This window comes from Oryza brachyantha, chromosome 1 (assembly GCF_000231095.2).
Source record: "Oryza brachyantha chromosome 1, ObraRS2, whole genome shotgun sequence".
Taxonomy (NCBI): Eukaryota; Viridiplantae; Streptophyta; class Magnoliopsida; order Poales; family Poaceae; genus Oryza; species Oryza brachyantha.
Window position 1 is genome coordinate 10,130,111 of NC_023163.2, and position 16,940 is coordinate 10,147,050.

Below are 16,940 nucleotides of genomic sequence, written 5' to 3' on the forward strand. Positions count from 1 at the left end.
CTAATGATAGATGAATTAGGCTAAAAAATTTCATCTCACGGTTACTAGGGTAGATGTGAAATTAGTTTTTTCATTCGTGTCCGAAACCACTTCCGACTTCTAGTCAAATGTTTGATGTGATACCTAAAAATTTTCTTTTCCCCAACTAAACACCCCCTAATTAAGGGGATCATTATAGTGCACAATAAGTATGATTGTTTTAATTGCTCTTTATACACACGTTGCTGCATCCGTGGATCTACGATGTATAAGCACAAGGGTCATATGACCCGCCAATCCAAGGTAGGTCTCAACGGTATGCCAGCATGCAGCGACCCCAGCAAACAAGGTTTTTTGCATGCAAAGGCAAAAACAATTGGGCTTTTAACTTTTGTCACTCTTTACTAATAGGGTTTATGTTGGAAATATGGTCATGAATCAACATATTTTAATCCAGAGAAATTATTGACCTTGTGATTATACTAAACATTAATATAATAATTACTTTGAAAGTATCTAGTATAAACATATTTAGCATGGAGGTAAAGAAATAGTTTTACACTGAGAACGTATCTGTTCTCTGACTTGACGGAACGTTGTTGTTGTTGCCGTCTCCTCTGTCACCGTTGTCATCGCTTTTGTTGTTGTTGTTGTCGTTGTTGCCGTCGGCGGGGCCACGCGCGCTGGAATCGCCGTTGTTGGACATCATGAAGACGAGGACGATGATGATTGAACAAGAGTTGTAGTCATCACCGCCTAGGGCTGTAGATCCTGGTCCATCATCGGGGAAGAAGAGGAGGCCGAGGAGGCTGTCGCTTAGCACCGTGCAGTCGGGGTCACTATAGAGGCCTATTAGAGCGGTGCCTGGAAAGGAATGCTGCCGAGTCAACATCAAGGCCAAAGAGGAGACCGTCACCGGACGCCTTAGGCTACTATGCCAAACACCAGGAAGATGCTGGGCCACTTGCGTCGAGACGCTCCCCAAAATCTTGATCGTCCCCGCCTTCTCCTTTAGGTACGACGGCGGACGGAGCTTCGAAGGCCTGCTCGTTCCACTCAATCGTGCGCGTAGGTATGTGGAACCGGGGAGGGCACTATTGCAACGCAAGAATAGCTCCTTTTTTCCCATGAGGGCTCTGATTCTTTTGTATTCGAGAGAGAGTGAAGAGATTGCAAGGAGTTAGTAGGTCAGTGATTCACTGGTCATTAATTCCTGAATGATTGACTCAATGCATGATTAACACACCCAATCATTATGTGGAATCAATTCCAACCTCATTTAGACAATGTGCACAAACCTCCAGATCTCTTGACACGTCCATAAACCATCAGCCTTAGGAGATCTCGGTGGCTTGAGACGCCTTTCTGGGGTCTTGGCCATGGGTCCCTGGGCCTCGTGTCCAAGACTCGAGTCTCTAGCATCGGTTCCTAGCCTTGGGACCTCGGAAGCCGGGACCTTGGACGTCGAGAACCCAGACTTGAGTCACCAGCCTTGGTGCCCTAGCCTTGTGTCACGCCGAGAAATTCCTCACACGAATTTCTGAACTTAATTGTGTATTAAATCCCTGTCCAGGACCAGCCAGGGTACACAAAAAGACAATGTTGATTACATAACTATCGTTCTTAGAAACAACTGAAAATTACACTTATTCTAGCGGAAATGCAGCGGGAAAAAAAAACAAAGGGGTAGACTAGCTCCAGCGGGTACGGCTCCAGTCCACAGGCAACACTTCGACGGCGGAACAGCTCACTCCTGAGAGGCACCTCCATCGGACTCTGCTTCTAGCTCTGGGTTGGGAAAGTTAAGCAAGGCTGAGTACAAACCACCGTACTCAACAAGTAACACGGACAAGGGGAAGACAAATGATGCATAGGGATTAACAAGGACAGGCTGGGGTTAGTTGCAGTAAAGCGGCAGTTAAACAAATAACAGAGATTGAAAGAATAAAGGTAATTAAATACAGTAAAGCATAAATAGGTAAACAGTTGTAAAGTACCACAACACCGTTCAACGTTACACCACGTTGCAACAGGCCCAACCACTACTCAACGTTACACCACGTTGCAGTAGTCCCAAGTGATAACAAATTTACTCAAGTTATTAGGGTTCACTAATCACAGTGAAGCTGGGAGTTCGCCCGTAACCGTGGGCACGGCTATTCGAATAGTTTATACTCTGATCAGAGGTGTACTACCGTACCCACAAGACACGACTCCACTACACTTGAACATGCGCCGACATACCACCACGGCATACCGGAAAGGAGACCGTGATAGGACCCGTTACACAACCCTCCCTATTTAATCGTACCACACTTCAGGTTTCACCCCCTCCTTTACACTAAGTTGGGCAGTCCCCTCTTGTGCCTTGGTAGATCCGGAAGCAGGAGAAGCTTTCGTTACACCACGATTGCCCGTCCATACTCCATCACGCCTACCCTTGCCTGGGTACGTCAAATAGTTCGAAGTCATGCTCCAAATCCCACCTTACCCATTTCGGCATGTGGTTAGCACTTAATGACTTCCAGGGTTTCCCGTGAACCGGTCCTTAATCGCCATGGGTGCGACTCTCAAAACCATGCACCCATAGCCCACCATTATCAATATTTTAGTTGACATTAACCCGAACCGGGTAGTGAATCATTATCTCGGCTATTCAGAACTAAGCATAATTATATGTGATCCCATGAGCTATTTGTTCTAAGCAAGGCTAAGCATTAACCTAGGCCTGACCCTAACCAAGTTACCCCTGGTCCAGCAACGAACAAAGTTGGATAAACAACGGCATACTAATAAGGTTTACCCGAAAATAGCATAAAGTAAGTATTTTAATTAAAACAATGCATATTTGAAGCAATAAAGCGGGGAATTTGCAATAATGGGTTCAATATGTTCAAGGATGAGTGTCACTTGCCTTGCTCTGGCCCTTGGGGAACTTCGGCGACGATCTCGAAGTAAACCGGCTCTTCGGCGGGGTCCGAATCTAAGCGACAAAGCACAAAAATAAATAAAACAGGCACAAACTCTACTGAAACAGCAAAAGAAACTATTTTTAATGGATTCTTGATAATTTTATGAATTTAATGAAATTTGAATGGACCCAAACGGAGACTAGATGAATTACTTATGAATTTTAGAAGTTTTCTGGGTTTTTTAACTAAACAGAAAAGTCCTAAATCAATTATTGCGCAATTAATGGGGCTGCTGACGTCAGCGAGGAGAGAGGAAGCTGACGGCTGACAGGTGGGGACCACCTGTCGGTGAGAGAGAGAGGAAGAGGGGCGCTGACAGCTGGGCCCGGGAGGAGAGAGAGAAGGCGGGCGCGGGGAGCGACTGACGAGTGGGTCCCACTCGTCAGCGAGAGAGGACAGAGAGAAGGGGACCGAACGCGCGGTCGGGCGGACGGCGGCGACCGGCGGGAGCGGCGGGCGACGCGGCGGCGGCGGCGCACGGCGACGGCGACGCGACGGCGACGGCGCGACGGCGACGACCGGCGAGCGGCGACGGCGCGACGGCGACGACGGCCGGGGCGGCGACGCACGGGCGCAACCCGGCAGAACAGCGGCGACGGCGACTGGCGAGCGGCGGCAGCGCGGCACGCGCGGGCGCAAGAGACGGCGGCCAGACGTCGGCGACGCGGAGGCGACGACGACCACGGTGGCCGACGGGAGCGGCGGGCTTCGGCCTCGTCCGGCGACGGCGCGCGACTCGGCGGCGGTCGGCCGGAAAGGGGGAGAGAGAGGGGAGGAGGGTGCGGAGGCTCACCGGCGGCGGCGAGGGCGCGGACGGGTCGGCGAGACCGAGGCGAAGGTGGCGACGCGAGCGGGTGAGGGAGATCGGCGGTGGCGGCGGAGATCGATCGGCGGCGGCGAGGTGACCGGGCGCGACGGCGACAGCGCGACGGAGGAAAGCGCGGCGCGGGGACGCTCACTGGCGGCGACGAGGGTGGCAACACGTCGGCGACAGGGGGACGGAGGTGGTGACGCAACAGAGCGGCGACGACCGGCGACGGGCGACGAGATTGCGCGGCGGCGGCGAACGGCGGCAGCGCGGCGGCGACCCGAGCGACGACGGAAAGTGGGCGACGGCGCGGCGGCGGAGGGGATTTATAGGGTGGCGGCGACCGGCTAGGGCGGGCGGAGGTTGGAGACCGAGTCGGCGACGACGCGGTCTCGGCGGCGGCGGATGCGGCGGCGGCGGTTGCGGCGCGGCGGCGGACTCAGACTCGGCCGGCGCGGCGCGGGCGCGGGCGGCCGAAACGGTCACTGACAGGTGGGCCCCACCTGTCAGTGGCGCGCGGGAGAGGAGGGAGGCGGCGCGGACTCGCGGCGCGGCGCGCGGCGAGCTGGGCCGAAGCCGCGGCCCAGGCGGGGGCGCGCGCTGGCGGGCGGAGGGAGGCCGGTCGGCTGGGCCGGCCGAGGAGGAGGATGGGCCGGCTCGGCTGGGCCGGCCCGGGAAGGAAAAGAAAAAGAAAAAGAAAAAGGAAAAAGAGAGAGGGAGGAAAATTGGACTTCGGCCCAATTTGAGAAGGAAGGGAAAAAGAAAGGAAAAAGAAGGGAAAAAGGAAAACCCCACTTTTGCCGAGTTTTAAATTAATTTGTTTGGCCAAATTTTATACTTCTGCAATTTGAATTTAAATCCTGTTAGTCGATTTGCGGGCCTCGATTTAAGTGAATTAATTCCTTTTAGAGGGATTTTTCCTGAGTTAATTAAGCCAATTGTTATTTACGGATTTCTTTTTACAATTTAGGCTTAGGACGAAACTCCGGGTGTGACACCTTGGGACCTCAGACCCCAGACTCAAGTCATCGGCCACGAGGCCCAGGACCCCAGGACATAGGACTCGGTCTTTAGGCACTACTAGAAAAGTGATTTTTGTGTACGAGGCTTCCTCATTTTTCTATGCGGACCATAACTAGTGGCGTCTGCCAAAATCGAGGGTCATTTTTCTATATGGCTGCTTAAGTGGCCCGTATAGAAAAATCGATTTTCCCATACGGGCCTCTTAAGAGGGCCGCATGCAAAAATGAGCTCATTTTTGCTTCCGACTCACTTAAGCTGTATGCGAAAAATCGATTTTCCATATGGGCCACTTAAGAAGCTGTATGCGAAAATAAAATTTGAAAATTTGAAACTAGTGTATCTCACCCATAACTCCAAATTGGATTTTTTTTTCATAAATGTTTCTAAAATCATGCTCTATCATGTTATTGTGTTCTTGCTGGTATTATTTTGGCTATTTTTTCTTGTGACTTTGTTTAGCAATTAAAAATTTGAATTTCAAAACTTCGAATAATATTTTGAAGTAGTAAGTTATTACATCTAAAAAATCATCAACAACAAAGTTGTCTAACTCATCAAGATCTATAACTTCTATTTTGATCATTTCTTCATCTGATAAAGTGATTTGCAAGATTGTTCACAAAATGTACATCACTTATATAATTAAAATAGAAATTATAGATCTTGATGAGTTATACAACTTTGTTATTGGTGACTTTTTCAGTTGAAATCATTTAGTATTTAAAAATATTGTTTGAAGTTGTCTTAATTTAAAATTCATATCAAAATTGTTCAAACAAAGTCAATAGAAAAATGACCAATACAAAAGTTGTAGTTCTTGATAAGTTATACAAGTTTGTTTTTGACAATTTTTTTCATTTTGAAATCATTTACTACTAGAAAATTATTGAATTTCTTATATTTCAAAATTTAAATTTTATATAGTTCAATCCAACTCGGATGGCAAAATTACCAAAAGAAAAATGGTAGGTTTCAATGAGTGCTACAACTTTGTTTTTGACAACTTTTTCACATGAGTTCATTTAGAATCTTAAAATTCGACTCGAAGTTCATTTAATACCAAATTAATATTTTTAATAATTATTTTTGCATACGGACCTCTTAAATAGCCGCATGCAAAAATCTATTTTCGCATGCAGACGGTTAGGTGGTATGCATGTGAAATTACCTGTAGTGTTTTTAATCTTCCTCTCTCTCTTTCCCTCACCATTTCAAAATTTTTAAACCAGCCATTTATTTCTCTCTCTTTTATCTCCTCTCTCTCCCTCTCTTTCTCTTTCTCTCCTCTCCTCTCTTCTCATCGACAGCGGCAAGGCGATGGCGTCGGCGGGCGGTGGATCCAGCGGCGAGGGCGGCAGATCCAGCGGTGCCATCCTCGAGAGGGCCAGATCCGTCGCCCTAGGGAGGATCTCGGCACTAGACGATGGACCTAGGGTGGCGGGCATGGTGATGTGCGGCGGCGAATCCAGCGACGCTGTCCTCTGGAGGGCCAGATCCGCCACCCTAGGGAGGAGATCGGCGCTCGGCGGCGGGCGGCGGGTAAACGACGATGGCGGATCGGGCGGCGACACCCTCGAGAGGCCAGGCTTGGTGGCGGCCATAGCGACGGCGGATCTGGGGACGACAAATCCGGTGGATCCGTCCATGGAAGGGTCGGATCCGCTATCCTACGGTGGAGCTCGATGCTCAACGGTGGATCTGGGGCGGCGGTGGCAGCGACGGCAGCGGTAGTCTTGGGTGGCTAGCGGCAACGACGGCGACAACGGGAGCAGAAACGGCAGCTGCGACGAGCTTAGCGGGCGACGGCGCTAAGTTTTTCTTCATTTATTCATTTTTGGAATTTTATTTTTTTCGTTATTTTTTCTCTTCGCATGTGGGTGCCCTGGCTTCATACCAATATTTGCATTTTCGCAGATGATTTGGCACATGCAATGTTGGGGCAACTGCATACGAAAATCGCTCCGGCCCGTTTCCAAAAACGGTTTCTGTAGTAGTTGTAGTAGTGAGGACCTCAGCTTTAGGGTCGCCCTCGAGATTGGGCTATGTATAGGCTTTTAGACACTGGGCCCGGGTTCTCGTCCTCGAGACGCCTATGGCGCTCCTTTCTCTGGTTTATTCGTGACCTCCTTGTCCCTGCGACCCCAACTCGCTTGAGTCTCTTGTATTCCTTTCTTCTCGATCATTCAGAGCTTTCACAATAGTTTAGCATTGATAGTGAGTTAATGGAATTATTTCAAATAAATTGGTTTTAATCAAATTATTCCAAAAATCCCCACCATGTTTCATGACTCTCTTGAAATATTCTTAGTTTTGAACTTGTTTATTATATGAGTGTTTCGGTGGATACTCTTAAGTTGAACTTCCACCTGGAGAGAAGGTGACACCAGACCACAACTAAACAGCGGACTATGGCATTAATTGTTTGTATTGTGCAGTCAGGTTTTGCTCAAACTGTTAGCTGATGCTAGGCTGCCATTTGCATCCTATCTGTTTAGAGCATATAGGTCGTACTCCATGCCTTTTATGAGTATCTATAGATTGCCCAAGTCTCATATACTACGACTAGCAGACGCATTCATATAGGTGTGCTCCTCGTAAGATGTTCTGTAGGATGACATCTTTGATTAGGAAAGCTAGTCAGATCACATTAAGATGATAGAAGACATCATAGAGACAGATCCATGTTGGCGTCTGTCCTCCTTGTTACCCAATAGTTTGTTTCAGCATTCTAATTCACGGGATCTTTGATCACATAGAACATGTTATCACCATTGTGCAAATTATGTGGGTCTCAAGCCCACCTCTCTCGACGCACTGTCTATCACATTATGCAATAGTCCATTAGTGAACTGGTCTGCCAAATTTTTAACTATCTGGTTATAATCCAGTGCTATCACTCTAGAGTTTCTCTATTTTCTAACAAACACTAGTCTTTTTTTCACATGCCTGGTTGACTTCATGTTGTTCTTTGAATTGATCAGTTTAATAATCATTATCTCATTATCACAGTCCATCATGATAGCCAGTACTTGTTTTCATCCACTGACAAATCCATTAAGAGTTCACGAAGCTAGCTAGCCTAACCTGTGGCAGTGCCTAATGCTATGAGTTTTTCTTCCATTGTTTACCTCGTTAAAGTCTACTTGTAAGACTTGTAGGAAACAGTGCCACCTCCATGTGTGAACACATATTGTTTTTATTTTATCAGCATCAAATATCCAATTTGAGTCCCTATAGCCCCTCTAGTAACTTAGTGTACTCAAAATAGTGAATTTCAAATCTCATAGTGCCTTTTACTCTTTTCGAAGCATGTCAAAGATCATCTCTAAGATTTGAGACAAACTAGCTCAATTTTCTTATAGCAAAAGAGATGTTAGGCCTCGTTGCACTACCCATATACATCAATGAACCAATGATTTGGGATTATCTTAGTTGATCTCTAGCTATTTTTCGATTTTTCCTTAATAGCACACTAGGAGTTGGCTTGCTTTCGTTACAACGAAAGAAAGCCAAGACCTTGTCCACATACTGAGACATCACAGGTGCAATTTCACCCTCATCTACTCTCAGTAGTTTAATGCTCAAAATAACATCAGTCACTCCCAAATCTTTAACTTCAAAGCTTTTGGAGAAAAAAGTCCTTAACATTGTCATTCATATTGAGATTAGTTCCAAAGATTAATATGCCATCGACATATAAACACAAGATCACTCCTTCTCCCCCACTGTAGCGATAGTACACACATTTGTTGTTGGCTTCATTTACAACAAACTCGACAGATGGAAGAGTTTTATCAAACTTCTCATGTCATTCCTTAGGTTCTTGTTTAAGATGGTACAACGATTTCAATAATTTACAGACCATTCCCTATTGACCTTCTAGAACAAACTCATCTGGTTGATCCATATAGATCTCTTCCTTCAACTCTCCATTAAGGAAAATTGTCTTTACATCCATCTGATGAACGAGAAAAACATGAGAAGCTTGCAGAGCAAGTAATAATCTAATGGTGGTCAAGCAAGCAACTGTTTAGTAAGTACCGAAGAAATCCTTACCTTCTTTTTGTGCATAACCCTTGGCTACAAGCCTTGCCTTGTAATTTTCAATTGTACCATCAGGCATAAGCTTCTTCTTGAAAACCCAATTGTATCCAGCGAGTTTGCAACCATATGGATGTTCGACAACTTCCCAAGTACCATTAGAAATAATAGAATCTATCTTAGTGCGTACTGCTTCCTTCCAGTGATCAGTGTCTAGAGATGAATATCCCTCTTCAATGGTTTTAGGAGTGTCATTCACAAGGTATACAATGTAGACATCACCAAAGGACATTGCAATCCTTTATCTCTTACCCTGGGTTTTCCTTAGGCGTTTGATCATTGTGTTCTATCAGTTGAAGTTGCTCAGGGAATACAATAGATTCTTGACTAGATGTGCTAGATGCATTTTTCATGGAAAATTCATTCTCAAAAAATATAGCATCTCTTGACTTAGATATTGACCCAACCCACATATCAGGTATTCTAGAGTTCACTATTAAGAATCTATAGCCCATGCTATTAATAGCATAACCAAGGACTATACAATCTATGGTTTTTGGTCCATGTTTGTGCTTTTTAACTAAAGGTACATTTACCTCTTCTTTTTCCATTCGTCGAATGATGTTACTTCTTTATTCTTAGTAGGAATTCTATTCGGGACATGCCATGCAGTCAATATCGCCTCACCCCATCATTCCTTGGAAAGTCCCACAATGTCTAACATAGCATTAACAAACTCAGTTAGACTGCGGTTCTTTCTTTTGGCTATCCCATTTGACTAGGGTGAATACGGAGGTGTCCTCTCATGAATAATTCCAAACTCCTCGCAGAAGAAAGAAAATTCATTAGAAAAATACTCTCAACCCGATCAGACTTCAACCGTTTGATTTTCCGTTTAAGTTGGTTTTCTACTTTAGCTTTATAGATCTTAAAGAATTCCAATACTTCAGCTTTTGTTTTCAACAAGTACACATAGCAAAATCTACTACAACCAGCTATGAGTGTCATAAAGTATTTCTTTCCCCCTTTAGTCAATACGTCGTTCATTTGATATAGATCAGAATGAACTAGTTCTAGAGGTGCCAAATTTCTTGCCTCTGATGCCTTGTGATGCTTGCGAGGGTATTTTGATTGAACACAGGTCTGACACTTAAAACCTTTGACTAAAGTGAATCTCAGAATTAAACTTATGTTTGCTAAGCGCATCATACTACCAAAACGAAATAGTATGGATTCATCATCATTGCTTATATGGTTCGCAAATTTATTACACATGTCGTCAAGAGAAAAACAAAATAGTCCTCCACTTGACATAACCTTTTCCAATGAAAGATTCATATTTTGATACAACACAAGTATAAAACCATCTCTACATAATACAAAGCCGCTAACTAGATTCTTCTTTATTAAAGGAACATGCTATGCTACACATTCTTTAATTAGCTACACGGTCTTTTCCGAAGTAAACTTTAGATTGACCGTACCAACTCCATCAAAAGCTGCAAGTGAACCATTTCCCATCAACAAGGAGGAACCTCTCCCGCCTGGTAAGAAGAAAATAAGGAAATATCAACACACACATGAATGCCCCACGGAATAGGCAATCCACCGCCTCAAATTTAGCTCCTCCTCATGTGAGAGGCCATTCAGACAGTTTGCCCCGTGAGACAAACAAACATTGCATGCCTGTCAACCACAATAGTACATGTGCTTTCTCTCACTTATAATTTGAACTGTCAAAAGCATGTGGTTTTAAAGTTACGGCAAAGCCAACTGCTGAAAAAGTCCAATCAAATTTTTGGATTGTTGAAAATATGGTCATAAATCAGCATATTTTAATGCATAGAAATGAAATACTAATCATGACATAAAATTATTGACCTTGTGATTATGCTAAACATGAATATACTATTTACTTTGAATGTATCTAATATAAACATAGTTAGCATAGAGGTAAAGAATTAGTTTTAACCTTAGAAAGTATCTATTCTCAAACTTGACGGAACACTGTTGTTGTTGGCATCTCCTCTGTCACCATTGTCATTGCTGCTGTTGTTGTCGTTGTTGTTGCTGTCACCGGGGCCACGCACTCTGGAATTGCCGTTGTTAGATATCATGAAGATGAGGACAATGACGATTAGAAATGAGCTATAGTTGTAGCCAACGCTGCCGAGCGTCGTAGAGTTGGGTCCATCGTCGGGGCAGAGGAGGAGGTCCACGAGGCTGTCGTTGAGCTCCATGCCGTCAGGGTTGGAGCAGAGGCATGTTGTCGAGCGTCACTTGTTGCCAAGCGTCACGAAGATAGGAACGCTGCCGAGTCAACGTCGGGGCCAAAGACGAGACCATCACCGGGCGTCGTAGAGTGGTATGCCAAACACATGGAAGATGCCACAGCTGTCGTGTTGAACCGCTCCCCAAAAACTTGATTGTTTGCCTACCTACGCACGTACGCTGATGGAAGAAGCTTCGGAGGCCTGCTAGTTCCACTCACTGCTGCGCGCGAGTATGTGCAACCGGGGAGATCAGTGTTACAACATAAGAACAACTCATTTTTCCCATGAGGGCTCTAACTTTTTTTTATTCGAGAGTGAGAGATTGCAAGGAGTAAGTGGGTCAGTGATTCACTAGCCATTAATTCATTAATGATTTTGTGGAATACCTACTATACTATGGGTATCCGTAGACTATACATATATGTATGGCAGGCGGTTACTGAATAGGAAAGCAATTATATCTGTATGGTATCAACCGGAGTTTGGTAACTGTTAGATTGCATGCCGCTCGTACCGGACCCGAGTTATAACCGAATTAGGATAGATCTGAGTCTAATCAGATTAGGACTCTACCTTATCTGTAAGCCCTATCCCCCACTATATAAGGAGAATAGGGGTAGCCCTCATGGGGGACTGCATATTCAGATCGGCTATCTTCTAGTTGATATGTCCACAATCGAATACAATCTTCAAGCAGGAGTAGGGTATTATCTCGTATATCGAGAGCCTGAACCTGGATAACCCTGTGTCTTCATCCTAACCATCGATCTTTATGCCTCGCTAGCCACCCCATATATATTGCCAACATCCAAATCGTCGACAGTTGGCGCGCCAGGTAGGGGAAGCTACTCCGAGGTCTTCGATGAGATCATTGGACCCAAATTCGAAGACCATGAAGATAGCCCGGGACAATCCTTCAAGTTCGGCAGCATCAGTTTCAAGGACGGTGCGCTCTCCTACACATGTTCAGATTAGACAACTCGGCACTGTTTCAAGACGAGATCCAATCTAGATCTCACCACACCAAGCTGCAGTCTCCTGAGTCAACACCTCTGCCGCTCGGGATCGAGGTCGACAGCAAGCCGACTGCTCAAGTCGCCGCATCAGACACCTACAGTACTAGCGGCTCGGGAAGCTTCGTTCCCCCTAGGAAGGTCTTTACCATCACTCGGGCGGCAACGAATGAGGTCGAGAAGAAGCGGCAAGAGAAACAAGAAGCCAAGCTGGTTAAAGAACAAATACAAGAAGACGAACGCCATCGACTTGAAGACGAAGCCAGACAACAGCTGAGAGTCAATCTCATGAACAACTAAGGAGCCAGCCGTACAAAGTACAGTGCGACCTACTCCACACTAAGGTTGATGGACAATGAGTCTTTAAGACCCCTCATCAGAATGTCCAATGGTGGCAGATCTACTCGGCGATGTCGTTTAGCAGGTACCACAACAAGATTTACCGATGGTTGAAACCATCAACAAGATCAAGGCAATGGTAACAACAGCTGTGATCCAACACTCGTTGCAACCCAACTTGGGAACACCACCAGTACGGCCAGAGGCTCAGCCGACTAGGTCACCCCGACCTAGATTGAACGTTTCCATGTGACCATCTAGATCTCGGGCACTGACTAATAAAAGGTCGCGCCGAGCGTCTCTCGACTCTAAGCAGAGGAAAGACACCGCCAGTAAGCAACGCCGCCTCGACGACGAAATCCACCAACTAGATAAAAAACACCATGATCTTAAGGCTAAGGAAAAGCACCTCTATCAAGAGGATAGCTTTGACCTTCGCTGAAAGATCGAACGCCAAAGCCAAGCTCGCCAGGACGGTCATCGTCAGGACCGCGAACATCGCAGCTATAGTCGGGGGGTCTAGGCATCGGTCACCCGAGAGCTCTGACACTGAGATGACTGATGATGTACCGGCCTTCACTAAAAACTTGAGTCAGCTCACTTGGCCGACTGGCTTCAAGCCAACTGGCATTAAGAAGTATGACGGCTCCACTGATTCTAATGCATGGCTAATGGTGTACACCATGGCTAATGGTCCCTCATGGGGGACGATGGGGGACGACACATTGAGATCGGCTATCCTCTAGTTGATCTGTCCACAATCGAATACAATTGCTAAGTAGGAGTAGGGTATTATCTTGTATATCGAGAGCCTGAACCGAGGTAACTCTGTGTCTTCATCCTAACCATTGATTTTTATGCATCGCTAGTCACCCCATATATATTGCCGACATCCAAATCGTCAACAAATTTAATCAATCCATGATTAACATTCCCAGTCATTAGGCAGAATCAATTCCATTCATTTAAACAATGTGCACAAACCCTAAGACTAAGCCAAAGCCTAAGCCTAGGGACCCCAGGAGCTCAACGGCGCGGGACAACTTTCTCGGGTCCCCGGGCCAAGGGTACTAGACTTGGTTCTCTGGCATTAGGTCCCGGACTTGGGACCTCGGACTATCCGGGACCCCAGACTTGAGTCACTGGCCTCGGGCCACCAGCCTTGGGACCCTCGACTTGGGTCATCGGCGTCAGAGCCCTGGGCCCGGGAACACCGGCATCGGGCTTAGCCTCGGGACCTCAAAAGGATGTGTCATCAACTAGAGTGTGGTAAACCCGCTTTCACCAATTCTCCAACAAATCATCTTTGCCTTTTCGACATGAGCTTAGGGCTTGCTCGTCTTGATCTGCTTAACCGTGGGAGATGGTTTGAAATCCTCAACCAAAGTAGTTCATTTTACTCTCTAAAGTTGTCATATTGGATTACTTAACCCCTTAAACTATTTCCAGTCTTACTTTACTCCCTCAATTATATATAAACAAAATGTCTGAACTAATGGTATTTAGCTTTCTTTTGTTCTTTATAAAGGATAATTTATATTCAAATGTTATGGACCATATACGATTGCATCAAATATGTTAAATATTGTTTTACATTATAGTTTGCGTCTAGTTCTAAATATCAATGTTTTAATGAGCCTTTGATTCTTCTGACCTAGTAAACAGTTATAAAAAAAATTCAAGAAAAACGTTAAGATGAGACATGTAATGTTATGAATCATTGTGCAAAATTACAACTTACAACTTAGACAAGATAAAAACATTTTTAAATTCTGTTTTGTAAGTACATTATTATCAAGGTTAGTTTCTCCTGATTTTACTTCACATATTTTTCTTACTTTCATCTGATATAAGTCAAAATTACAATCCTTATTGTAGTTCATCTGGACATTCATTGCAATTAATGGGTTGTCGTAAATATCATTTTCTTTTCGTCTAGATAACATGGTTTTTCTAGGGATTGAGAATGCAGTAGAGGCCTTGTTTCTACTCTGTTTTAAGATAACAAATGTCCCAAGCGCGGTCAATCATGCTTGAAGTTTGGAATAAGTCATTTCAATCTAATTCTATTAATGCCTTCAAATTTCAAATCAAGTTACTAGCTACTACAGTAAATTTCAAATCGTAGTTTCATGGCATTGGCCGCAATTAAAAATCATCTTTGCCACAAAGACACCTGGATATTGAGATAATTTGGTAATACACTACATGTGTCTCATGGTGAAAAGTACCATAAAACTACGACGCCGGCGCATGGCAAATACCCACACACATTTTATATTTGTACAAGGAGTATCCATGACTCACGTACGTTTCGTATTATAATTAATTAAGAAGGCACTATGTTTCGTTAATCGCGTTTATACACTTATTAAATTGCGTAGCTTGTACAAGCACCACAATTAATTATGTGATTGGTGGCTGGTTTAAAAACTAGTTCTGGAAGTTTTATTCCGTAGCAATTTGTTTATTTTGTTTTACCTTACTGATTAAGCACTGTGCTCTAAATATTTGATCCAGATATAAGACAATCATTAATGTCGTCACCTGAAGATTATACATGTGACACTAGTGTGCTTGAACTCTCCTCTAAAGAAATAAGAGCGCGTATCCTGCGCACAAATGCGGTCTTGGTTATCAGCCTTGTTATAGTGGCAATCCTTGTGGGAGCTGGTTCTTTCAGCCGTCGCTACAGGCGTCATGGTTCGATCCGCCTTCTTTTTCATGGAGCTTACACACTGTTTGTGCCTCTAATTTCCTATGTGGTCTCGGACGTCCACAAAGAAAACTGCAAATTGCCCGACGGCATCGAATGCTCTGACGATAGCACATGGTATTTGCTTGTGTGGGCATGTCTTGTCCAGATTGTCGGAACCAATTACTGCACAGCAATTCCACCACATGATGACGAGCCTCGAAACATCGGTCCTACACTGCAGCTGCTTCTTGGTGCAACCTGGACACTGTTCCTTATAGTCGAAGAGTTCAGATTGTATTCCTATACTAAGCATATTTACTATGTGTTGATTGTTATACCATGTGGTCTCAGTCTTGCCAAAATTTTGGCCAAGCAATATGCACATAAAAACTCTAAGAGCTCATTTGAACTTGGTGGACGCAATCCTCGTCTAATCTTAGGATATATGGAGCAATTAATTTTGCAACAAGGAGATGAGCATGTAGTTCCACTAATACTTACAGGAGAGGACAAACAAAAGGTTGAGGAGGGTCCTCGTGGTTATCGATTTACAGGTGACCGTGAATATAGCAGTGCTTTGGTCTCCGTCGACAAAGTTGCAAATCTGGCATCAAACGATCACTCATGGCGACAATATGAAGATCTATGTTTGTCATTCTCATTGTTCAAGCTGCTGCGACAAAGGTTCACTAGGTGTCCTGTTTTTAAGGAAGACTACGGGAGTGTGCCCAACTTCATGAATAAATTACAGCGGACAGAGGATGCTCAAGGCATTGTGAGTATGATTGTCGACGAACTATCTTTTGCCTGTGACTTCTATTATTCATATCTTCCAATCTCCTATTCAAGCTGGTGGTGGTTACCCATCTTAAACGTGGTATTATCGTTCTTGGTTATAACATACTGCATAGTTTCGGAGATGTATCTAGTAAAACTGGCATTCGAGTCACCAGATGCCATTCAGATAAGTTGTGACTGTGGAGGAATTGAAGAGCCTGAATTCGGATATCTTTTGGTTATAAATGTGCTCACAACATTTCTTGCTATAGCAGTGATACTTTCTGAGGCATGGGTGATTATTTCGTACACATGCTCCAATTGGACCAAAGTTAACTTGATTTGCTATTACATAACAAAAACCTCTCGGCAGGGATCTCTTTTTATGAAGAAATTGATTTTGTTCATGCTCCAGTTTAGATGCAAGGCACTGAATGACAGTTACAAAATGGGGCAAACATCCATAATGGAAACCAATATGAAGATTGTTAAAGCTGTCAGGCGTCTACTCCAACTGTCTGATCAAAAAATGGAGTATGTGGAGATAAAACCAGAGGTGAGCAGAGCCATCCTTGACAAATTCAGAGCTAGCAATTGGAGCCTACCTACAGTCACTGCAACTCTGCAACAGAGTCCAATCGGCAACGATATTCTACCGTTTTACAGAGGAGAAGGTACATCTGATGTTATTCTTGTATGGCACGTTGCAACATGTATCTTTGAAATCAAGCACCCGCTTGATAGACGTACCAGTGCCCACGCAATCACTGCCTCTCAACTATCACGCTACTGTGCCTACTTGCTATCATCTGCTCCCGAGTTGCTGCCAGATGACAAAGCATGGTCAAAGAAACTATATAAATCTGTCAAGAAGATTACGGAGCCAATTTTTAGCAGAAGTAACATGAGCCCACTGCAATATGACCGCATCTTATCACTGTTGGATGGAAAATGCAGTAGCAACACAGAGTTGAAGTACGGGGTTGAACTAGGAAAGCTGCTGGTGCAGAAAACTCA

The 16,940-nt window shown here is 44.7% G+C and overlaps 1 protein-coding gene across 1 annotated transcript; it reads right to left on the reverse strand.

Moving 5' to 3' along the window:
* Positions 1–535: 535 nt before the first annotated feature.
* On the reverse strand, positions 536–11,063 carry LOC107303516 (nuclear transcription factor Y subunit alpha-like). The gene is made up of 4 exons (XM_015833089.1): positions 10,820–11,063; positions 10,308–10,367; positions 8,839–9,054; positions 536–843 (listed from the first exon to the last, which is right to left on the reverse strand). The coding sequence occupies exons 1-4, from the start codon at positions 11,061–11,063 to the stop codon at positions 536–538; spliced, it is 828 nt and encodes a 275-aa protein (XP_015688575.1).
* Positions 11,064–16,940: the final 5,877 nt, after the last annotated feature.

Bases quoted from the DNA above. Each gene is read 5' to 3' on its own strand.
- LOC107303516 (XM_015833089.1), bottom strand. From the start codon at position 11,063: ATGGAGCTCAACGACAGCCTCGTGGACCTCCTCCTCTGCCCCGACGAT. The intron at 9,055-10,307 runs GTACGGTCAATC...AAACCATTGAAG, and splicing joins TGCAGCTTTTGATGGAGTTG to AGGGATATTCATCTCTAGAC. The intron at 844-8,838 runs GTAAGGATTTCT...ATTCCTTTCCAG, and splicing joins GGGTTATGCACAAAAAGAAG to GCACCGCTCTAATAGGCCTC.